Genomic DNA, 25240 nt, shown 5'->3' with positions numbered 1-25240 from the left:
CAGTTCGATTCTCCTGGCCATCATTCTGCTTGATTCACAAGGGTAGGGAAGTGGTGGAAAAAAAGATTAATATACAGGTCTCTGCAGAGCCGGTTTCTGCATTCCAAAGTCCTGTTCTCAGGATTGCTGGGGTCCCTGATGTTGGACTTCCACCGATAAGTAATTTATAGATAGTATACTATGCACTATCTTGGGAATAACCCTTTTAATTACTACAATTGTAACTGGTTTCTGTACCTCTCATTTGCTATGTGTATGCTCAGCCACCAAAACCACCTCTCTGCTTGGGAGGAGAACCACACACCTTTGTCCATGACCTTTCTAAGCTAATTGTGCTTGTCTTTGCCAGATCGGCGACTTTACATAGCCTTCTATTTGATTTGTGCCATATTTATTATTGAGCTGATATATTTAGGACATTTTTGGATTGTCTTTCAAAAGGTGTGATAGAAGTCTTGTAGTGGTGTGGAAGACCTTTGTCATGTATGACAGGTCTGACCTGTGTATAAGAGCTGTACTGTGCAAAGAGCCTCCTCATATGTATTTATCCTAAAAGTCAATGTCAACTCTTTAGCGAGCATTTGCCACATGACTTAGAATAAGAAGTCAAAACAGAAACCCCATTTTCAGACACACATTGCAGGTTGCATGCCTCTCATCAGTGCAAAGCAGAAGGTCTGATTTGGCTGGTGAAAAGGCATCTGACAGAGGTGGGGAGAGGTAAGTATATCTATCTATATATCTACAGCTATATATTTATTTATTTTTACTATTATGTTTTTAACCTCTTCCCGGCCCTTTTGAATAGTGAAAAATGCAATCTTGCTGGATTTGCGCATGCTAGTTGCAAAAAAATTCAAACTTTTATCTGTAAAATTTAAGATAAATTTTATTCTTCTCTAATTGATTTGCTCATCTCTAGTTTTTGGTTTGGCAGGAGTAACATATTTTGCATGTTTCTTTCCCATGGATCATTGCTTTAAAAATAAGTCTCCACACTGAGTTGGGTCTTTTACTGGTAGTTATTATACCCACTGATATTCTAACCTCAAACTTTACCACTCAGGTCTTATGTCATACTACTTGTTTGTCCCATGTAGTGTTTGATATCGACCACCATTGTTTAATCAATGGTGTGCCAATAATCGCACAATTGTGGTACAAAATCATGCGACAATTGGCCATTGAGATGGGCAGAGTTTCGGCTCCATGCGGCCAGCCATATTGTCTGGTCATGCCCTCAGAAAATATTGTTTATTAAATTATGCACACATAGATAATAATTACCTTGGGTATTAGCAGCAATCCCACAGTTACCGTCACAGTCAGATGAGTGTGAACAAAGAATAGTATCAACATCCAGTCTGGCTGAAGTCTCGACACAAACACAAACCTGTAATAGGGATACATTGAGAAATGAAAAGACTGAGCGCCAACCGAAGATAATATCTACTATAAAAAAAAGTCATAAATGTAAATTCTGTACACTCTTTTTGCCTCCGAAAGGTGAATGGTGGCCTATGAATACATCCTACATACTGTACACCAGGAGGTTTTCCGATGGATATGATAAATGTTGTGTGACTGGACAGTTATTCATCTTCTGCCCTTCTACAAGATGTAATTTACAGTTACTTGCCTAATGGTGTGGAATATTGCAGAGATTATGAGCTCATTGTGAACTATTACTGCCATATAGCGAGGCTCATGGAAGGCGGAGGGGACGGTTCTCACTGCGTAACAAAGGTACACTCCCCAGAGGAGAAATACAAATTCGCCTAAAAAAATAAAGAGGACATGGTAATTTTACAATGATATCAGTCATATAAAAACCATATTAACACTTGAGAAACCGTGCGCACAGTATACAGTTAGGTCCATATATATTTGGACATAGACAACATTTTTCTAATTTTGGTTCTAGACATTACCACAATGAATTTTGAACAAAACAATTCAGATGCAGTTGAAGTTCAGACTTTCAGCTTTCATTTGAGGGGATCCACATTAAATTTGGATGAAGGGTTTAGGAGTTTCAGCACCTTAACATGTGCCACCCTGTCTTTAAGGCTGTGTGCCCACGTAGCGTTTTTCAAGCATTTTTGATGCGGAATTTCCGCAGCGGAAACGCTTGTAAAACGCTTGGTAACCCGCACCCCATGGTCCCCAATGTGATTCCGCAAGTTCTATGCACATGCTGCGGATTTTTCCGCAGCGTTTATGCTGCGTTCAAAAATCCGCAGCATGTCATTTAATTTTGCGTTTCCGCAAGCAGAATTGCCTTTGTCCAATGCATAAAAAACGCAAGGCAATGTGGAAAACGCGTGATAAACGCGCGAAAAATGCGCGATAAACGCGTGCAGAATTCCGCATGCGTTTTTCTGGGAGAGGACTTGCAGAAATGAAGCAGAAATTTTCTGCTTCATAAATGCAACGTGGGCACATAGCCTTAAGGGACCAAAAGTAATTGGACAATTGTCTCCAAGGCTATTTCATGGACTGGTGTGGGCAATCCCTTCGTTATGTCATTCTCAATTAAGCAGATAAAAGGCCTGGAGTTGATTTGAGGTGTGGTGCTTGCATTTGGAAGGTTTTGCTGTGAAGTAAACATGTGGTCAAAGGAGCTCTCCATGAGGGTGAAACAAGCCATCCTTAAGCTGCAAAAACAGAAAAAAATCATCTGAGAAATTGCTACAATATTAGGAGTGGCAAAATCTTCAGTTTGCTACACCCTGAGAAAGAAAGAAAGCACTGGTGAACTCATCAATGCAAAAAGACCTGGGATCCCACGGAAGACAACAGTGGTGGATGATCGCAGAATAATCTCCATGGTGAAGAGAAACCCCTTCACAACAGCCAACCAAGTGAACAACACTCTCCAGGAGGTAGGCGTATCAATATCCAAATCTACCATAAAGAGAAGACTGCATAAAAGTACATACAGAGGGTTCACTGCATGGTACAAGCCACTCATAAGCATCAAGAATAAAAAGGCTAAACTGGACTTTGCTAAAAAACATCTAAAAAAGCCAGCACAGTTCTGGAAGAACATTCTTTGGACAGATGAAACCAAGATCAACCTCTACCAGAATGATGGAAAGAGAGAAGTATGGCAAAGGTGTGGTACAGCTCATGATCCAAAGCATACCACATCATCTGTAAAACACGGCAGAGGCAGTGTGATGGCTTGGGCATGCATGGCTGCCAATGGCACTGGGTCACTAGTGTTTATTGATGATGTGACACAGGACAGAAGCAGCCGAATGAATTCTGATGTATTCAGAGCCATACTGTGTGCTCAGATCCAGCCAAATGCAACCAAACTGATTGGTCGTCGTTTCATACTATAGATGGACAATGACCAAAAACATAAAGCCAAAGCAACCCAGGAGTTTATTAAAGCAAAGAAGTGGTATATTCTTGAATGGCCAAGTCAGTCACCTGATCTCAACCCAATTGAGCATGCATTTCACTTGTTAAAGACTAAACTTCAGACAGAAAGGCCCACAAACAAACAGCAACTGAAAACCACCGCAGTGAAGGCCTGGCAGAGCATCAAAAAGGAGGAAACACAGCGTCTGGTGATGTCCATGAGTTCAAGACTTCAGGCAGTCATTGCCAACAAAGGGTTTTCAACCAAGTACTAGAAATGAACATTTTATTTACAATTATTTAATCTGTCCAATTACTTTTGGTCCCTTTAAAAACAGGGTGGCACATGTTAAGGAGCTGAAACTCCTAAACCCTTCATCCAATTTTAATGTGGATACCCTCAAATGAAAGCTGAAAGTCTGAACTTCAACTGCATCTGAATTGTTTTGTTTAAAATTCATTGTGGTAATGTCTAGAACAAAAATTAGAAAAATGTTGTCTCTGTCCAAATATATATGGACCTAACTGTATAACTAAGGCACACATACTTCCATGCTGATTTTGTTGCAAATTTTGTTAAGCGTTTCACCCAATACATTGCAAGGGTGAAGATCGCAATGAATTACATGCAAATAACTCCTTGTGGAGAGTGACAAGCCAGGTCTGGTACGCCAGTATGAGGAGACTTAAACGCCTTGCATGCTCCTCTGGAAAATTAAATATGGAAATTGCCTCTTCAGAGAGGAAGAGGACATGAACTCTAGTGCCACCTATTGGAAGCAGCAATCCTACAAGTCAATATCGACCCTTTAACGAGCCTTGCAATATGATTTAGGATAAAACCCAAACCAGAATCCCAATTTGCAGACACGGTGTTTCGGGGTGTTGCTCCTACTCATTGCAAAGTATGAGATCTGATTTGGCTAGGTGAGAGGCTAAGACTGGGATATGAGGGGTAAGGTCCCAGTCTTAGCCTCTCACCTAGCCAAATCAGATCTCATACTTTGCACTGAAGAGGGGCAACACCTCTAAACACCGTGTCTGAAAATTGGGATTCTGGTTTGGCTTTTATCCTAAGTCATATTGCAAGGCTCGTTAAAGGATCACTATTGACTTGTAAGATTGCTACTTCTAATAGGTGGCACTACAGTTCAAGTCCTCTTCTTCTCTGAAGAGACAATTTGCATATGCAAATAACCGACATGCTGTGGATCTTAAAATCTGCACAGCGGGTCAATTCATGTGTGAAAAATTTCCATAAAGTGTAAATGAGATTTTTAAATTCTGATTAACTTTGCTGATGCTGCGGAGTTTCTGCATGTAAATCAGCATGGAAATTATGCCTCAAATATGCATCTCGTGCATTTAGCCTTAAAGAGGTATTCCCATCTCCAAGATCCTATCCCAATTTGTAGTAGGTGTAATAATAATAATAATAGCAAATATCTTCAATTAGAAATGTAGTATAGTTTTTCTGATTCGCTATGTCTCTTTCGTAATGTGCAGGGCATTGCAGGACCTTAGGTATCCATGGTTACGACTACTGATATAGTGACAGTTAGCTAGCCAGTGGTCATAACCATGGATACCTAAGGTCCTGCAATGCCTGCATATGAGGAAAGAGACGTAGCGAATCAGAAAAAACTATACTACATTTCTAATTGAAGATATTTGCTAATATTATTAGTATTACACCTACTATATATTGGGATAGGAGCCTGGAGATGGGACTACCCCTTTAAAGGGTACAAAGGCATATTCACATTGCGTTTTGGCTCTTCCATATGACTCCCATTTTTTTTGGCGGTGCCAGAAAAGCACAATAACATAATAGATTATGTTCTTCTGACTGTTTGAAAAGAGGGCCAACACCAGAAGAAAAAGCACAAATGGAGTCCATTTAAACTCTGTTTGTCAAATTGCTCGGTGACTGTGTCGGACGTTCCATCTGAATCCCGTTTTTTGGGCGATGCAGAAGGAAACACCCAACGAAAGGCCCAAAATGTAATGTGTCTAACTTTATTGATACAAAAAGACATAATAAAATAATAAAAACACCTAAAAATCTCTCTAAAAAAAAGGACTACAACACTGAGCTCGTGTTCCATCAGACATAGAGAAAATGTCGAGAAGACGTAAAGAAGAAGGTGACTCCTAGAACCACACAGTATGTGTGACGCCCAGCTGCGCTTGGTATCACAGATCCTGGAAGAGTGCATTGATGGATTCTTCCACAAGAGGCCCCCATAAACATTCACACATCTCCACCTTCCACCTCAGACCAGCAGAGGGAGCCCATTAGGGATATAAATAGGGAAGGTGGAGCCAGGCAGTGCAGTCTGTTGAGAGAGTTCCTGCAGTAGAGAAGCCTGAGAGAGGTCAGTCTGCAGTGGAGCACAGTCCAGACTCAGTTGTAGCTCCGTTAGAGCTTTAGGTGTGCCGGCGCCATAAGATCGGTGAAGCGCGGCAAGCTGCCGTTAGTGTGTATAGCCTAGTGAGGGCCCGAGTAGGCTGAAGGCGAGTGGAGTGTTAGTACATAGGGGGCAGAGGAGCTTAACCAGCTCACCCCGAAGCATTTACCAGACACCGGGTCCGAGCTTACTGGGATCTCTACGACCCAGTAAGGCATAACCGGAATCCCTGGAGAACTACAAGTCCCAGGATCGCTAAAGTGCTGATACGTAACAGAGCCAGGAGACACATAGGCCCCACAAGCAGAGGAGCGTGTACTCCAAGAAAAGGCCCTACCACAAGGTCAGCCAGTGCAGGACAGAGACAAAGTTAGGCCTAGCTCCAGGCAGGTCAGAAACTTACTACGCAGAGGCAAGAAACAGGAGGCCCTACACCTGCTCATTGGGGAGGATCCTGATGTGCACCCTTCACCCTACAGTGCTCCGGAACGTGCCTGAATTTCCATCAGTAAAAGGTACTGAAGTGACTATCGTGTCTGTCCCTGTTCTTGCTCTGACCCGGCTGGGTCTCGCCTGTCCTACATTGCCCTCTTCGTCCGCTGCCCTGAGGCCTAGCTCCACCTGTGGGGAGCTATACCATCGAGCTGCCTTATCGCCGCCTCAGTGGACTGCGCAGCGCTGGTGATTCTCACCAGAAACCACAGGTGGCATCACAAACTCTTATACAATTAACAAATATCCACCCTTTCAAAGAGTGACCCCAGGGTATGGGCCCGGGAGCCGACCACCGCGACATCCCCAAGACCAAGCAAAGGCCCGGGTGCCGAGTCATCCCCATCCCCTGGGCTGGTCATATGTGTGTACAAAAGTGTCTACTGGGTAAGCAGTGACGAGATGAGCAAATCTCTATTCACTGGCTTTGACAAAGTTCTGCCAAAAAGTCGATTCACTGTGAATCCATTTGTGGCGAATAGAAAGTACTTTAATTGCCTTGAAAAGACTCGTATATAACACTCTGAGTTCTCCTATGACTGTATCCAACTCATTTCAAGTTCTTTAACTCAAACGCATCCTTAGTAATATCAAAGTGACCTTAACAATGGATAATAATTAATAACTGTTTTTCACTGCTGTGCTTTCTCACACTGTCTGAAATGTTTATTCAGTGTTTTAAGGTTTTCCTTCCATAACATTTATTGCTAAGCTTTGAGCTGTTACTCCTACAACTAACCAAATTCATCCCAAATGGCTGCTGCATTCCTTGCCTTGGTTTTTATATAGACTATGATAGTCCCTCCTGATTAGCTGTCCTATGCCATGTGATATGATCGCTTCAAGGCATTATTGGGAAGCCTGCACTGGAGGTCAAACCAGCCATCTCTGTTTGATGCAATCTTCTGCATTGTGAAAAATGGAGGAGAGCAATTTTGTCAATTTGCGCAAATTACACATGGTTTGGGTTCAGTGTATTTACAAAAATTTGACACAAATTCAATTTTAGGTCCACATTAGTGATGGGAGAGCACTAAATTGCTCGGGTGCTCGTTGCTCATTGGAGCAACGTTGAGCTCATTGAGCTCATTGGAATACTCGAGTGCTCGACCCGAGCAATGAGCCCAATGTAAGTCTATGGGAAACTTGAGCATTTTTCAGACGGTTCCCCGTGGCGGTCTGCAAAGGGTCTAAAAATTGCCCAAATCAATGGGAACAGTGCTCAAATGACATGGGAACAGCATGGGGAAGACCCCTGGAAGCATTTCTGACTCCCAGGTCATTGCTGTCAACAACGTTGTCAGGGTATTACGCCACTTTTACGGACTCACAATAAAACATACAAAAACGAAACCAAAATGGATTTTCCTGGGAAATATGTTAAGTAACATCCTTTACAGGGTAATGACTTGTATATAAGACAAAATAAATAGCCAAAACCAAATATACTCCTCCACACCTTGGGCTATGTTCACACGTAGCGTTTTTGATGCGTTTTTGCACTTTTGCCTTGCTTTCAACCAAGACAAATGCATTCACTGGGAAATGTTATTTTAACATTTTACAACCTTATCTGGCCATGTGCTGTGTGACACATCATCAGACACATCGTGTTTCATTTATGAAGGAGGGACTCTGAAAGTCACAAAGCCTACTTTTATAGGGCCATCAGGAGGCCTTTACTATTCTTAAAGGGCCAGCAGTCGGCCCTCATTATTCTTAGAGAGCCATCAGCCGGCTATGTTTTATTGTTCTCATTACTAAAAAGTGGTCTCCTATACTGTTATTGCGTATACAGTGAGTGGCAGGGCTGCCCAAAATTTGGACGCACCCCAATACCCCTTTGAAGAGACTTAGAGGAGGGCCTCCTGAAAACAATGTTCCAATTATTAGGGAGTGGGTCTCCCATTGCGTTTGCCTATGCAGTGAATGCAAGGGCTGCCAAACATTTAGAGGCACTCCAATGCCCCTTGGAAGAGACGTGGAGGAGGGCCTCATAAAAAATGTTCCCATCAGAAAGGAGTGGGTCTCCTATACTTGTAATGCCCATGCACTAAGTACATGGGGGGTGTACATGAACATACTGTATACATTTTTTTTGTTACGGGCATCATAAACACCCTTTAAAAAAATTTTGTGGGTGTTGCATCACGGACCACGGTCACCCTGGTGTTACGGTGGTGGAGGATGAGGATGAGAAGTAGGAGGACAAGAGCAAATAGCTAAAATCAGGAAGTGTATGCCCATGTGTGGGTGTGAAGAGGTGCATGGGAATACACCTCCCAAAAAAAGACACTGGATTTGAGTTTATGTTACGCTGCTATCATTAGGTGGTGTTGAGAAGTCTGGCCCAATTCAGCCCTTGTTCATTTTTATAAGAGTTGGCCTGTCAGCATTTTCAGTTTACAGGCGGATACGCTTATCAGTTATAATAACACCAGCGGCACGAAAAACCCGCTCTGATAAAAAGCTGGCGGCAGGGCAGGCCAGGACCTCTAAGGCGTAGAGAGCCAGTTCATTCCACGTATCCAGCTTGGATACCCAGTAATTATAAGGCACAGAGGAATCACGGAGGACGTTGGTACGGTCGGCAATGTACTTCCTCAGCATCTTCCCAAACTTTGCACTCCTTGTGAGAGTACCCCGCGCTTCAAGGCTTGTGCGATGGGAGGGGCTGAGAAAATTCTCCCAGAACTTTGATAGTGTTCCCCTGTCTCTGCTGGATTGGAGATGTGTCTCTCTCGCCTGTACTCCTTGGTTGTCCAACGAACTGTGACCTCTGTCGCCAGCGTTTTCAGATGGGAATTTTTTTAATAGTTCCGCAACAAGGGCCTTCTGGTACTGCCCCATTTTTGTACACCTGTCCGCCTCAGAAATAAGAGATAGTAGCGTGGGTCTAGAAGTGTCACCAACCAGTAATGACTGTCACCGAAAATTTTGAGAACACGAGGGTCATGGGAAAGGCAACCTAACATAAACTCAGCCATGCATGCCAGACTGCTAACAGGCAAGACTTCCGTGTCCTCACCAAGAGGATGACTGACCATGCTCTCCTCCTCCTCCTCTCTGTCCTCTGGCCATCCACACTGAACAGACAGTATGACAGTTGTGCAGGTAGTACCGTCTATAGCGCATGAAACTAGCTCCTGTTCTTCCTTCTCCTCTTCCTTATTGTCACCCAATCCACGTTGGGATGAGATGAGGCTGGGCTGTGTGTAATCACCCTGTATGGTTCCTTGCTCCATCTCATCGTGCTCCGCCTGCAATGCATCCTCTTTGATTGTGAGCAGAGAGCATTTCAGAAGACAGAGAAGCGGGGTGGCGACGCTAATTATGGCGTCATCGCCGCTCACCATCTTGGTGGAGTCCTCAAAGTTTTGGAGGATGGTACATATGTCTGACATCCATGTCCACTCATGAGGTCTTATGTGTGGAGTCTGAACTGAATACCAACGGCCTTGTTGATGCTGGTACTTAACTGCCTTCTTCTGCTCACAAATCCTTCCCAATATCTGCAGTATAGAGTTCCAACGCGTGGGGACATCACACACAAGTCTGCGAGTTGGAAGCTACAAACGCTGATGAAACACTGCAAGGGCGGCGGAAGCTGTAGGTGACTTTCTAAAATGGGCACACAGGCGGCGTACTTTAACAAGCAGATCCGGCAGCTCCTGGTAGAATTTGAGAAACCGCTGAACCATGAGATTAAGCACACGGCCATTGTCACGCACAACCATGCCTGGCTGTAGGTTCAGCTGTGTGAGCCACAGATCTGCCTCCTCTTTCAGAGCTGTCTACAACTCTTCAGCATTGTGCAGTTTGTCACCGAAGCATATAAGCTTCAGCACAGCCTGTTGCCGCTTGGCCGAGGCAGTGCTGCAGTGCTATCAGCTTGTGACTGATGTGGTCATTTCGAAGACGGAGGCTGAAGAGGAGGAGGAGGATGAGGAGGATGAGGTGCAGGAGCTGTAGACTGTGGGGGCAACCCTGATTGACCTAGGGCCTGTAATCCTTGGCGTTGTCCCAAGGTCCGACTGAGTCCCGGCTTCCACTATGTTAACCCAGTGTGCCGTCAGCGAGATGTACCGTCCCTGACCACAAGCACTTGTCTACGTGTCCGTGGTTAGGTGGACTTTCCCAGTAACTGCGTTGTTGAGGGCACAGCTAATGTTTTGGGACACGTGCTTGTGTAATGCGGGGACGGCACACCGGGAGAAATAGTGGCGGCTGGGGACTGAGTCCAGAAGAACGGCCACCGCCATCAGGTTGCGGAATGCTTCCATCTCCACGAGCCTAAAAGGAAACATTTCGAGCGCAAGCAATTGTGAAATGTGTGAATTTAGTAGTGTGGCCTGTGGGGCGTTGGCTGCATAATTGCGCTTGCGTTCCAAGGACTGGGGTATGGACAACTGAATGCTGTGCTGGGACAAGGACGTGGACGTGCTTCCTGATGCTACTACTTGAGAGTGTGCAACGACAGGTGCAGGGCAGGAGGCATCTTCGCATGCACCATGGACAGGGGATTGGCTTGCATGCACGACAGCAGAAGAAGCAATGGTGCCACCTGCAGACACTGTTCCTAGACCCTGGGGTTCGGCCCACAATGTCGGGTGCTTTGCTGCCATGTGCCTGATTATGCTGGTGGTGGTCAGGCAGCTAGTTTTGCCACCCCTGCTAATGCTGGTGACGCGCCCCTGGGCCTGTGTCGCGCTGCGTTGCGCACGCGGGAGCTTACCCGGAGCCGGATCTCTTGAGGGTTGTAGTCTCGTGGCGGCGACCCGGTCCGTGCCCAGGGAGTCAAACTGAGCGGCGATGTACTAGCAGTAGATGGTTGGTGACTACGCCACCCGTTGAATGCAGCTATGGAGCTGCCGCTGCAGGGCAGACCGCTGAGGCCGGTGGAAGGATGGTGCAGCGTGGATGGTATAACCCCCAACGGGAGGGGTATGGCCTCAGGGCAGCCGACGTGGATGATGGGGGTAGCAGGAACCACTCAGAGACGGTGCGGTGTAGTTCAGGGTCTTTGCTGGTGACAAAGATAGACCCTCCCGGAGTACTTGCTAGTGATAGGGGCCTGGTCAGTCCTTGAGCAGATGGGATCTCCCCTGGCCAGGCGGAGTTGTAGGCCTTCCCAACTAACTGTACTCTTCTGGCTACCTTGCTAGAGGCGGGAATAAGTAGCCCACGTCCCTGAGTGTACCGTGTGGTGCTCACCCGTATGGCCGGTGACTCGGGGCCTTCTAATGGCTTCCGCTCCACGATGGCGGTGCTGGTCCCACGCGTGTGACCGTGCCTTCGGGCTTCTGGGCCAGAGGACCTGAAATCCTCTGCCGGACGGTTTCTGCTGCTGGGTAGGAGTTAGTCCCCACAGCCTCGGACTCCGGGTCCGGTAAGAAATCTTCTCAGTCAGGGCGAGCTCTGCAGCTGCCAGCCCCTGACTCGTTGTAACACTGCTCCCCACAGAGCTCCTGATGTTTCTTGCTATGCTGCTTCTCTTCTCTACTCTTGTTCTGTCTTCTTTCTCCCTAACCCTGCCTCAGCCCCGGGTTTATATAGGGGAAGTCCTTCCCCTCCCAAGACTGGGCAGGAGGTGTGGCATGCACAGGATCCCTGACCAAAGGACCTCCCACCTGCTCTCAGACGTAATATCTCTATCACTGTGGCAACCAGACCCCTGGGGTGTCACATTCCCCCCTAGTGAAATTTAGTACTCCGGGACTAAACATATTATTTTTTTTTTTTTTTTTTAGAAAAACATAACAAGGTATAACAATAACATTACAATAAGAAAAACACATAAGATGGTTACGGCGTGTCCGCAACCGGGTGCAGTTTTGAAAAGCAAGGTGTCCATTTCACCAAAACAGGGAGACGTAACCAGGTAGGGGCCTGTCCTGCCCCGAGTCCTTAACAGTCTTTAGTCCATCCTGGGTTACGCTCCAACTATGTACAAGGATTCCCGGTAAATCCACCAAGGACTCCTAAAAAGAACTAGAAACACAAAATTATACACAAGCAACTATAAACAAGTAAACATTATAAGATAGCTTAAACATTTAGATCCTCCAACGTGCGGGTAGCTGGCCTCTAGTGGCCCTAGTGGACCTACGGAGCTGACTGTCTGGCCCTGAACTACAGGGTGTAGGAGCTGTCAAGGGTAAACTGGGCAGCTGTCTATGGGCCCTCTGGCTCACTAGGGGTATGGCAGGCTCACTATAAGCAGAGGGTTGATTTTCCGGGTCTGCTTGTGTAGAGTCTTCTGCCTCCTGGACCGGCTGTTCTTCCAGCTCTACCGGTTGCTCCGTAGGTTCTTGGGATGATGGTTGGAGGAAGGTGAGTACGGGTACCACAACTGCACCATTGACTTGAGTCCAGGACCGAGGGAAGTCTCCGAGCACAGTACTAAACATATCTTCCCTTTCCTCTACGGGTCGAGGGTCTTCTTGCTCTCCTTCTGGGTTCCGTAGCTGCTCGGGACACTTCTTCAGGTGATCCCGGGATACAATGGCTGTGGTTTCCCCTCCGTCTTTACTGATAGTACAGACCTTCGGGTTGTCGTGGCTTGAGGGCAGTACGATGTACGGGTCCTTCTCCCACTGGTCGTCCAACTTGTGGAGCCGCCTTTTCCTCTTCAAGACCTGCTCTCCGGGTACCAGGGGAACAGCGGGAGCATACTGGTTGTAAGTTTTCTCTTGTCTTTCCCTAGCTTGACAGAGACTTCGCTCCACGCTCTCCTGTACTTTCCGGTACTGCTGCTGCCTCTCTGTGTCCCAGTCTGCTTCTGGTGAAGTGTCCTCGGGTGTCAGGACTCCCATCTCCAGGTCAACAGGTAGCTTACCAGGTCTTGCCCTCATCAGGTAAGCCGGGGTACAGTTGGTGGAACCTACCGGGATGTGGTTGTATAGGTCCACTAGGTCGGGCAGCCTCTCAGGCCACAGACTGCGTTCTTCCAGGGGCAATGTTTTCAGAAGGTCTATCACCACCTGGTTCATTTTCTCACAAAGTCCATTAGTTTGCGGATGATAGGGTGTCGTCCTTATCTTCCGGCTGCCATACAGAGTGCAGAATTCTTGGAAGACCTCCGCTTCAAAGGCAGGTCCCTGGTCTGTCAACACTTGGTCCGGGTACCCGTGTGGACGGCAGAAATGCTGCTGGAAGGCTCTAGCTGCTGTTCGAGCTGTTAAGTCCTTGACGGGGACGACAACCAAGAACCGGGAGTAGTGATCCACGATGGTTAGTGCGTAGACGTAGCCACTTCTGCTTGGGGTCAGTTTTACATGATCCAAGGCTACCAGTTCCAACGGCTGCCGAGTGACGATGGACTGCAGGGGAGTCTTCTGGCTGGCACGGTCCTTCCTTCTTAGGTTGCACGGGCCACAGTCTCTGCACCACCTCTCGATGGTTCCCCTCATGCCTACCCAGTGGAACCGCCCGCGCAGCAGGAACTCCAGCTTCTTCCATCCGAAGTGTCCAGCCCCGTCGTGGTATGCCTCCATCACCACGGCTGCGTCTCTTCGTGGCACCACTACTTGCCAGATTAGTTCATGCGTCCGGGAGTTAACCATTCGGCGGCACAACTTCCCCTTATAAAGGAACAGTCGACTCTTCTCAGCCCACAGTTGCTTGGCTTCCTCCGGAGCGTCTGGGTCAAGGCGAGCCTCTGGCCGAGTCAGCATCTCCTTCACCAGTCGGACGGCAGGGTCACTGTCTTGCGTTTCCGCCCAGTTGTAGTGAGGCAAGGGATTAAACGTAGCAGCTTGCTTACTCCTTACCCGGTGGGAATACTGGATAGTCCCATGACGGTGGAAAGCGGGGAGTTCGACTTCTTCCAGTCCCTCTGGATCTTCTCCTACGTCCGGTAGGTTTGGCATCCTGGACAGGGCGTCCGCGTTGGTATTGGAGCGTCCTGCCCGGTATTTGATTGTGAACTCGTAGTTGGACAGACGGGCCATCCATCTCTGCTCTAGGGCACCGAGTCTTGCTGTGTCCAGGTGTGTCAACGGGTTGTTATCCGTGTACACGGTGAACCGGGAGGAAGCGAGGTAGTGCTTAAAGCGTTCGGTGACTGCCCACACCACTGCCAGGAACTCTAGCTTAAATGAGCTGTAATTCTCAGGGTTTCTCTCGGTGGGTCGCAGTTTTCGGCTGGCGTAAGCGATTACTCGTTCTTTCCCCTGCTGGATCTGGGACAGCACGGCTCCTAGCCCGATGTTACTTGCGTCGGTGTAGAGGATAAAGGGCTGGCTGTAATCAGGGTACGCCAGGATTTCATCCCCCGTGAGGGCCATCTTCAGCTGGCGGAAGGACTCTTCTTCTAACTTCTCCCATCTGAAGGGTGGCTTCTGGTTCTTGGCCTTCCGGGACTGGCCTATCAGGAGGTCCTGCATAGGAGCTGCCTTTTTGGTGAAACCGGGGATGAATCTGCGGTAATAGCCTACCAACCCGAGGAACTGCCGCACTTCCTTTACACTGGAGGGACTTGGCCATTCCTTAATTGCGGTGATCTTATCAGGGTCAGGAGCCACTCCATCAGCGCTCACCACGTGTCCCAGGTACTGCACCTTTGGTTTCAGGAGGTGACACTTGGAGGGTTTCACCTTTAGGCCGTAGCTTGCCAGAGCTTCGAACACTTCCGCCAGGTGTTTCAGGTGGTCCTCATACGTCTTGGAATATACGATGACATCGTCCAGGTACAGCAGGACCGTCTCGAAGTTTCTGTGGCCCAGACAGCACTCCATTAATCGTTGGAAGGTTCCTGGTGCGTTGCAGAGTCCGAACGGCATGCAGGTAAACTCGCTAAGTCCCATCGGGGTGGTGAATGCGGTCTTCTCCCGGTCCGCCTCTGCTACAGGAACCTGCCAGTACCCACTAGTGAGATCCAAGGTAGAGAAGAAGTTAGCAGATCTTAAAGCAGCCAAAGACTCCTCTATCCTTGGTAAGGGGTACGCATCCTTGTGTGTGATACGGTTGATTTTCCGGTAATCTACACACACCCTCATGGTGTTGTCTTTCTTTTTGACTAGGACTAGTGGAGCTGCCCAGGGGCTACAGCTATCCCTGATCACCCCAGCCTTCTTCATGTCTCTAAGCATCCCCTTGGCGTGTTGGTAGTGTGCAGGGGGTACGGGTCGATACCTCTCTTTTATGGGAGGATGGTCTCCCGTGGGGATGTGGTGTTCTACCCCCTTGACTCGCCCGAAGTCAAACGGGTGTTTACTAAACACTCTCTCGTACTCTTGAACCACCCGATAGACTCCCTGTTTCTGGTGTGAGGGAGTGGAGTCAGTACCCAAATGTAGTTGCTGACACCAGTCCTCCATTGTTTTCTGAGAGCCGTTACCTTCCTCCGGGGAAGATGGAGGCAAGGGTTCTACGGACTGTATGGAATCTTGATTGATGGTATACAATTTGGCTAGCGTGGCATACCGGGGCAGGTACACTTCCCTCTTCCCGATATTTATTATGCGAACGGGCACCCTCCCATGGCGTACATTGACCACCCCCCGTGCTGTCAAAATGGTGGGCCTACTGTCTGAGTAAACTGGTTCTACCATTGCCTGGTAATCTCTACCTCTCAGACCAATAGCTGCCCGGCACCAAATCATCATTTCACTTTTCGGGGGCATGGCAATAGGGAAAGGGTCACACATTCGCACGCTACCAATCTCACCACCGGAGAGTTCTAGCTGTTGCCGTCGCATCAGTGCCCGGATCTCTTTCTGGAGCACTCGCTGCTGGCCGGAGCTGGCGTTCTTGGCAACCTGCTGTAAAAGGAAAATCACCTCTGCAAGACAATTTTCAATTACATTAGTTCCTAGAGTTATCTTTGGGTGACTCTCGTGTTTGTCAATGTCTACAATGATCAGTCCCTGTGCTGCCAGTTCGACTCTACCGATTTTGATGGTCACCTCTTTAAATCCGATCTGTGGCACGGGCTGGCCATTGCTGGCGATGATACTCAAGTCGTCGTCAGGGTAGCGGGTAATATCCGAGTCATTCCAGTACTGCTTAAAGAGCACGTACGGGATGGTGGTGACCTGTGACCCGGTGTCCAGTAGGGCACTCATGGGAATGCCATCCAGTACCACAGGCAAGACTGGACGTCCTCCCACATATCTGTCGCGCCAGTTCGATGGGCCTGGTGATCTTTTTCCTGGGGGTTGGCCCTCTACCCCAGGTTGTGCCCGTTTAAAGAACAGTACCTTTCCATATGTCCGGGTTGATTGCAGCGGCGGCAGATGGGTCATCCGTCCTCGCTGTATCGGTCACTGGGTCTTCCTCTGGCCGGTGGGGTCCTCCTTGGTCGACGCCACGGGATGTCCTCCGGTCCGGATGCCAGCTGGATCTTCCCTGGGGTGGAAACCTGTAAAGACTGCACAGTTCGGGTTAGCGCAGCAACGCTCTTAGCTAGCTCTTGGACCTGATGGCGTAGGTCTGGAGCCGGGTCATTGTCCAAAGCCTGCGCATCAGCTCCCACAGGCCCTGCCGACAAGGGCGCCGCCTCCTGGTGGTAAGTGATAGCTGGGCGCCTGTGGGTCACAATGCCACCCGGTGCCGGTTCTCGGAGCACCCGGATGGCTCTGTCCTTGAACTGTGCAAAGTCCAGATGGGGATCCTGTAAGGCCATTGCCCGCAACTGGGTTCGGTGGGCATTGCAATATAAACCCTCTATAAATTGTTCAGTCAACAGCCTGTCCTCGTTTCCCACCCCATCAGGGTCGGTCTGCTTTATGGCCCTCAGGGCCTCTTGTAGGTTTAGTGCATAGTCCCTTATACTCTCATGCGCTCGCTGCTTGCACCCGTAGAATCTAAGCTTAATCTCGCCTGAGGTGCGGGTATCAAAGGTGTCCTTCAGCCGGGTTAGTATCCCTGCGACAGTCTTCCTCCCAGGTGGCCAGGATTTTACTTCCCTTTTGGCTGCCCCAGTTAGTTGGGCCACCAGGATGCTCACTTTTTGCTCTTCTGTGAGGGGGTACACCTGGAAGAGGCTATCCAGCTTTTCTCTAAAGTCATGCAGGGTATGTGACTCCCCTGAGTACTGGGGTAGCCAAGCTGCTCCCGGGATATAGGGCATGGTGAAGGGCATAACTGCAGCAGCGGTGGCGCTGGCGGGGGTTGAGGCAGTGAAGCTCTCCTCCGTATCCGACATCTTCCTCCCCCCTAGTGGACCGTGGCCTACCTTGCGATGATCCTGTTCCGTAGGCCGCGGCTCCGCAGTGGATCGTCAGGGTTGAGGACCTTCCGTCGCGCTCCGGTGACGTCGGCGTCTGCTGGGCTCCTTCCAGGACCTTACGCAACGTCCGGACGTGAGGCGGGGCTTCAGTTCTCGCGCGCTTTCGGAGTCCACGCCCCTCTTCTTCCCGCGCGGCGTCCTCAAGATGGCGTCCAATGGCGGGAAAACTCCACGGATGGCGGGAAGAAGGTCGAAGATGGCGCCGGATGGCGGGAAAACTTCGCGGATGGCGGGAAGAAGGTAGAAGATGGCGCCGGATGGCGGGAAACCTCCACGGATAGCGGGAATCTTCACCACTGGTAAGTTTGAACAGTCTTTGCTTTTCAGGCACGCAGTACCCGGTGGTTGCGGGCACGAGATCCTGCCGACTACGCCAAAAGTTGACGCGCCCCTGGGCCTGTGTCGCGCTGCGTTGCGCACGCGGGAGCTTACCTGGAGCCGGATCTCTTGAGGGTTGTAGTCTCGTGGCGGCGACCCGGTCCGTGCCCAGGGAGTCAAACTGAGCGGCGATGTACTAGCAGTAGATGGTTGGTGACTACGCCACCCGTTGAATGCAGCTATGGAGCTGCCGCTGCAGGGCAGACCGCTGAGGCCGGTGGAAGGATGGTGCAGCGTGGATGGTATAACCCCCAACGGGAGGGGTATGGCCTCAGGGCAGCCGACGTGGATGATGGGGGTAGCAGGAACCACTCAGAGACGGTGCGGTGTAGTTCAGGGTCTTTACTGGTGACAAAGATAGACCCTCCCGGAGTACTTGCTAGTGATAGGGGCCTGGTCAGTCCTTGAGCAGATGGGATCTCCCCTGGCCAGGCGGAGTTGTAGGCCTTCCCAACTAACTGTACTCTTCTGGCTACCTTGCTAGAGGCGGGAATAAGTAGCCCACGTCCCTGAGTGTACCGTGTGGTGCTCACCCGTATGGCCGGTGACTCGGGGCCTTCTAATGGCTTCTGCTCCACGATGGCGGTGCTGGTCCCACGCGTGTGACCGTGCCTTCGGGCTTCTGGGCCAGAGGACCTGAAATCCTCTGCCGGACGGTTTCTGCTGCTGGGTAGGAGTTAGTCCCCACAGCCTCGGACTCCGGGTCCGGTAAGAAATCTTCTCAGTCAGGGCGAGCTCTGCAGCTGCCAGCCCCTGACTCGTTGTAACACTGCTCCCCACAGAGCTCCTGATGTTTCTTGCTATGCTGCTTCTCTTCTCTACTCTTGTTCTGTCTTCTTTCTCCCTAACCCTGCCTCAGCCCCGGGTTTATATAGGGGAAGTCCTTCCCCTCCCAAGACTGGGCAGGAGGTGTGGCATGCACAGGATCCCTGACCAAAGGACCTCCCACCTGCTCTCAGACGTAATATCTCTATCACTGTGGCAACCAGACCCCTGGGGTGTCACACTGGCCTGGCAGGTGGTGAAAATGGCCTTTTTGGGGTTATCGGCAGAGTCTTTAAAAAACAACCAGACTCGGGAAGACCTAACAGTTGTACTGGCAACTTCCTTTGTGTTGGTGTTACGGGGAACGGTTGCCTGCCTTCTGTCTGCGGCCACCACACTGCTTCTTCCTGCCTGTTGGGGTACTTTGCCTCCTACCCCCTGTTTGCTGCTGTCCTCGCTCTGCATGTCCTCCTGCCCGGTTGGGTCAGTTACTATATCATCCACCACTTCGTCTTCCACTTCTGCACCCTGGTCCTCCTCCTGACTTTCTGGCAATTGTGTCTCATCATCATCCACGTCTTGCGACACTTCTTGCGACACTTTCCCACGATCGCCTTCATGTGACTGTGGCTGCTCAAATATTTGGGCACCGCTACATGCGATCTCCTCTTGCCCCGCTTTAAGTGGACCGGGCGAGAGGCCCGAATCTATAAATGAAAAAGTGAACAGCTCTTCAGAGTGTGCAAGTGTGGGATCAGTTGTCTCCGGGCACTTTGCATGGTGGGAGGAAGGAGGATCAGGGTGAGAAACATGCAGTCCAGACTCACGGATACTGAGACTTGACCATGTGGAAGACAGGGTGGTGGTGGTGGTGGTGACCAAGTGACTGGAATCATTATCTGCTATCCAATCAACAACCTTTTGACACTGCTCTGGGTTCAATACTGGTGTGCTGAGGTCCTCTAGGAATTGGGACAGGAAGGTCGGGCAAGATGTGGGTGTTTGTTGTGGAACAATTTCAGCTTGCCCACGGCCTCGGCTTCTGCATGCACCATCACCATCACGTTCAGTTCCCTGTCCCTTGCCACGCGCCTTGCCCATTTTAAATGGAGGACAATATCTTCCACTCTCCCTACAAATGGCTGAATTTGGAGCAAAGTTATATGTAATCCGTGTGATGGAGAAACCACAGTTTCAAATACCTGGCCTGTAGGTAACTATTTTGAACAGCAAACCGGTGTCAAAAACTTTGCTGACACATTGAAAAAAAAATTGAATGGAGGCCAGAAATGGCAGTATTTTCAGCGCAATTATATGTGATCCATGTGACGGAGAAACCACAGTTTTAAATAGCTGGATTTCTAGCGCTCTAATATGGAAAGGACCTGGCTGTATTCTGCAGTGCCAACAAGCAAATGGCGCAGAAAAACAGTGTTCTCTGGATTGCTTTTTAAGCAAATAATGAGGATTAAGATCCCAAAAAAATTATTCCTTGCCCCTGAGACCTGGGCCTTTGTCTAGAAATATCTAACAGCAGCAGAAGGCAGAACTGGAATGGAGCATCTTGTGCTATATGCACTGCAGTCTGCTATATACCCTGCCTGCCTGCCTATATACACTGCCTGCCTGATATCTCTGCAGATGGATTAGTCCTCAGAAGGACTGTTTGAGTACTGAGATGCTTGGGCGAGTACCGAGTACTTGCGAGTATGCTCGCTCATCACTAGTCCACATCTATATGCACAAATGGTTTATATATCTTGATAGGGCAAGAGTCCAATGTGTAAGGAGGCCTCCCAACTCTTCCCCGACAGATGATGTTGGGGCAGATATGGATCGGGCAGTTTGAATTTTACCACCCAACTCTTTTGTTCTTCAGTAGATTATCCGCTGAGACAAGAGACATTTGGTAACGGAATTTTTCCTTTCTCCTCTCGAGGTCTGAGTGTACTTGTGACACTTTTTCCTCCATTGGAATGGAGTTTGTGCGATTTCCTTGTGTATGATCACTCCAAAACATACCACTAGGGTCTATTGACTCCCCTTTAAATTGGCCCCTTTGAGATTCTGAAGGACACAATGACTGCGGTGATTGATGATAATCTATGTACTGTGCTGTGCAAGAAGTTGGAGCTATATGACTGCCAGAAAAAAAAAAAAAGTTAGGAAAATTTATTTCCTTTTTCAATTATTTCTTTTCCAGAACATTGTCCCGCTGTAATCCCGAATTGCTGTAATATTTCTTCATTATGATCAGAGCCCGCTATCAGAGAACAAGGCTTAAAAGTAACATTAAGCGTGTCTTCAACTCTAATGTGTACGCTGAGATAATGAAAATGAATCAAGTGTCCTACTTTAAAAAGAAAAGATTTAAGGAAATTGCAGCTGCTTATTTGCATAATATTAACATACCAAAATTTTAAGATGAGTAACATTTAAATTAGTTCATTGCGATGTGCCTAACAGCGTTCCTGGAAAAAATATGTAAAATGTATTAAAACAATGCAAAGAAAGTCACTGTGAGCAGTCTTATCAGCCCTAAAGAGGATCCGTCAGCAGATTTCATATTACAGCCTGCATATATTATTATATTGATATGTTAGACTTGATGAGGCAGTTGTACTTACATTGAAAATGTTTCCCAGTCTGTCTATATAATCCTTTTCTTAAAGTATTTCCAGCTGATGCTAAAATAGGCATTTAATAAATTCAGCTTCAATCTAGCGCTAGCTTAATAAAGGATTCTGACTTGAATTTTCACAGTAAGTACACCAGACTCATTAAGTACAAAAGTTCTATTTAATAATGTATGCAGATTTTGTTGTAAAATTTATTGACAACTGATTTTTACAGGGAAATTCACACCAAGCTATAACTTTATAAACCATGCCCACCATGATGGATGACATTTTATATCTATAGAGACCCCCACTAGCGCCAAATACCATAGAAAATGAACTTGTATGCTAAGTACTGAAGAGGGATTCATTGGGCGTATACAAGTTGATTGCCTTGGCTGTGGTGTGGGGTTGTGCTCCATATTACAGCACTTCCATTTAAAGGGGTTTTCTAAAATTAACATTAATTTGTGCAGTCACACGATGTGATTTCATATTGTTGAATCCTGACAGTGTGCATGTATTCCTGCATGAATTAAGCTATAGCTAGACTGGAGCAGGACTCATAAAATACCTATTTTATTATTACTTTATTATTACATTTCAAAAAGGATTGCTGACATACATTTTTAGTGTAAGTACACCAGCCTCATCAGATCTAAGCCATCTATTTAATAATATATGCAGGTTGTGATGTGAAACCTGCTGACAGATCCTCTTTAGGATCTATAAGACTTCTCACAGTGAGGCTGGAGTCACACCACCATATGTTCTCCATTCGAGAATTAATCAGAGTGGGATCCGTTTTTCTTGGATGAGGAGAATAAAAAAAAAAGTTTCTCCATCTTCTCCATTCGGTCAGTCCGTGAAAATCAGGCTGTAATCAGAATCAGAGGGCAATCAGATACCCTCCGAATGAGGTCTGATTTTTTTTTTCACAGACCCATAGACTTGAATAGATGTAGGCAAATTATGCATGCTGCAATTTTATTTCTTCGGACAACTCAATCGAAGGATAAAATCAGACATGTGCGCTGCCCCATAAAGTAACATTGATCCGAGTGCAATTCAATGTATTGACGGATCACGCTCAGACTGAAACTACGGTCATCTGCAAGAGCCCTGACTATGAGTGATCACATGACAATTGTTCAAGCTGGAAAAATAGTGGACATTGTGCAAATTGCACACTTTCAAGATATGGCATTTAAGGTCCTGCTGGTCAATCTGAGCACACCTCCCCCTTGAAAAAGCTGCATACCTTAATACGCAAAATGCGCATCGGGGTCTCTCCAGGGTCCTTTTTCACCCTGGCAGCCTACACTCAGGGCACTTTCATGGGTATGATAAAAGTTTCTTTTTATGTTTTAATACCTTAGTGTTACTCTCTCCATGCTTGCATTTTCAGTCAATGACCATTGTGTCTGTGGAGCCCCTGCGGGTCCAGTTGCCACAGAGGTACTGCATCTCACCCAGAGGTGTGGTACCCCACTCTCAGGTAAGGAGGGAGCACTACCCGGGAGCCACTCACATCCAATACACTCCACTTCAGTAGGGAAGGGCGAGATTGCTCCTAAGGGAGAGCACAGTCCCTGGATCCTAGCTGGAGGGTGGAACTAGGTAGAGGAGGTGGGTGGAGGAAGAAGTTCAAGGGAGCACAGACAGGAAGAGTATAAGAAGAAGGGGAACCATCTAGAAGCAGTCAGTGTGAGGAGACAGTTCAGAGGAGAGAGCTGGGAGCTGGAGTTCAGGAGGAGCTCTGCTCAGGAGGAGTGGAGAAAGGAGCAGGGCCCTGTGAGAGAGGCCTAGGAGAAGGAAAGAAAGAAGAGAGGAGCAGTGAGAAGGGCTCCAGGAGGAACAGAGGGGATCCCAGGGGCACGATGAGTGCAGAGGCCACCCGTGCGCCCGAATTCACGCTGACGTAGAGGCATCAGGCCGCAGAAGGGGACCGGCCCCTAACTAGTGGAGAACAACCAGGCTCAGCTAGACAACCAGAGGCTGCTGCATTTTCAAGATGCTGCAGCCAACATCCACAATTACATCGCCGAAAAGGTGGCCGCATAGGGTCCAGGGGACTGCACGACGCCCGACTAGGCCCAAGGCCACTGGCTTGGAACACTGATTGTGAGGCGCAGGGCAGGAGGGCGAGAGCCAGTGCAGTGAGACGACCGGGAAAGGTACATAGAACGGGGTCCCGTCCAAGTGCTCCTGAGGGACGTGAGAGATGGCTGGACTCCTACCCGGAGGACACAGGACGACGTGGGCGGTTATAATCCGGAAAGTGTAACCTGGAGTCTTGAACAACTGTGAGTAAAACCAGAAGACTGCAGCCCTGCACTATACCGCACGAACAACATCTACCTCATAACGTCATCTTACACTGCCCTGGAGCTAAGCTCTGCCTGTGGAGAGCTGAACCAACTCTGCTGCGAGACCATCAGCTACAGTGGATTTGCACCGCAGCGGCGGCCCCATATAGCCGCATACCACAGGTGGCATCACGAACACTGTTTCTAAAAACTTTATTCCCCTTTTCAATTTCCCTTTAATTGACCGCCCTAGGTCACGGACCGGATCACTGCCACCGTGACATCCCCCAGCACCGACCGGCCTGGCTACTGAGTACCCCACGGCCCAGGGGGCGCGTCATGTCTATTATGTATATATTTACTGTTCATAATGCAGGCATCTTTGCAATACCCTACACACATTGTGTGTGTGTGCTGTTGTGTTTGGCTGTCTATGTACTGTTTCATCTTGTAGTATTGTCTATGGTAATCCTTTTAAATATTTGTATCAATAAATTTATATTTATTCAGTATTATACTCCAGTTTTTTCTCCGATTTTCTCACAAATTTATGTGGAGCCTGGAAAACCCCTTTAGGCTGTGTGCCCGCTATGCATTTTTTAAGCGTTTCCGCAGCGGCAATTCCACTGCAGAAACGCTTAAAAAATGCTTAGTAGAAGGTCTGCCATGTTCCCCAATAATAATCCGCATGTGCTGTGCACATGCTGCGGAAATTTCCACTGCAGATTATCATTGCGGAAAAATCCACAGCACTACCAGCTATTTTGCGTAAACGCAGCGTTTTCGCCGCCATTCACTTGCATTGAATCTCTTAATATCCGCATGACTTCATGTGCACATGCGGATATTAAGCGATTCAATGTGCGGATGGTACCCGGGTCTGGAGAAGAGGAGACTCTCCTCCAGACCCAGGTACCATAGTACCTGTAAAAAAAAAGAATTAAAATAAAAAATATACATTATACTCACCTTCTGATGGCCCCTGGTCTTTTCTCCGCTGCATCCGGTCTCTTCTATGGCTTGCGATGGTCTAAAAGGACCTGCCATGACGTCATTTAGTCATGTGACGGGTCACGCGACCGCTGAGCCATAGAAGAGACCGGACGCAGCAGAGAAAAGAAGACCGGGGGCCATCAGAAGGTAAGTATAATTTTTTTGTTTTTTCTTTTACCATTTTTAATCTTTTTTTCAACTATTAACTTGGTCATGTGGCGCCCCTGCGGGTTCAGCGCCACCGAGGTTCTGCATCTCACCCAGAGGTATGGTACCCCACTCTCAGGTAAGGAGGGAGTACTACCCTGGACCCACCCACCTACATCCAACACTACACCATTCCAGACCAGTAGGAGGGGCAAGATGTACGAATCCACTGCTTAGCCCTGTCCCTGGCTGGAAGGGGGGGGAACCAAGATAGGGGGAACCATGTAGTGGGTGGAGGAAGTAGATCAGGGGAGCATCGTCAGAAAGAGTATAAGAAGAAGGGGAACCATCTAGAATCAGGCAGTTCAGTCGTTTGAGTACAGAAGAGAAGCAGTGGGGAGTGGGAGCTCAGAAGGAGCTCCGCTCAGGAGAGAGGAGAGCGGGCCTAGTCTGAGAGGCCCAGGAGAGAGAGGACGGGAGCAGAGGGAAGGCTCCAGGGACAGAGGGGATCACAGGGGCACG

General features: G+C 48.4%; 1 protein-coding gene across 2 annotated transcripts in view; it reads right to left on the bottom strand.

Moving 5' to 3' along the window:
* The window catches only part of GPR158 (G protein-coupled receptor 158), a 361595-nt gene that overhangs the window by 46374 nt on the left and 289981 nt on the right, over nucleotides 1-25240 (bottom strand). For both annotated transcript variants that reach the window (XM_073677528.1, XM_073677529.1), the window contains 2 exons: nucleotides 1640-1778; nucleotides 1288-1393 (listed from right to left, as the gene is read on the bottom strand). In XM_073677528.1, the coding sequence (XP_073533629.1) occupies nucleotides 1288-1393; nucleotides 1640-1778 (245 nt within the window). The remainder of the gene's footprint in view (nucleotides 1-1287; nucleotides 1394-1639; nucleotides 1779-25240) is intronic.

The sequence above is a fragment of the Phyllobates terribilis genome, unplaced genomic scaffold, assembly GCF_046119375.1.
Source record: "Phyllobates terribilis strain yellow unplaced genomic scaffold, ASM4611937v1 Scaffold_4__5_contigs__length_816908805, whole genome shotgun sequence".
NCBI lineage: Eukaryota > Metazoa > Chordata > Amphibia > Anura > Dendrobatidae > Phyllobates > Phyllobates terribilis.
The sequence above is the reverse complement of the archived record's forward strand: the minus strand, read 5'-3'. Positions and strand labels throughout refer to the sequence as shown.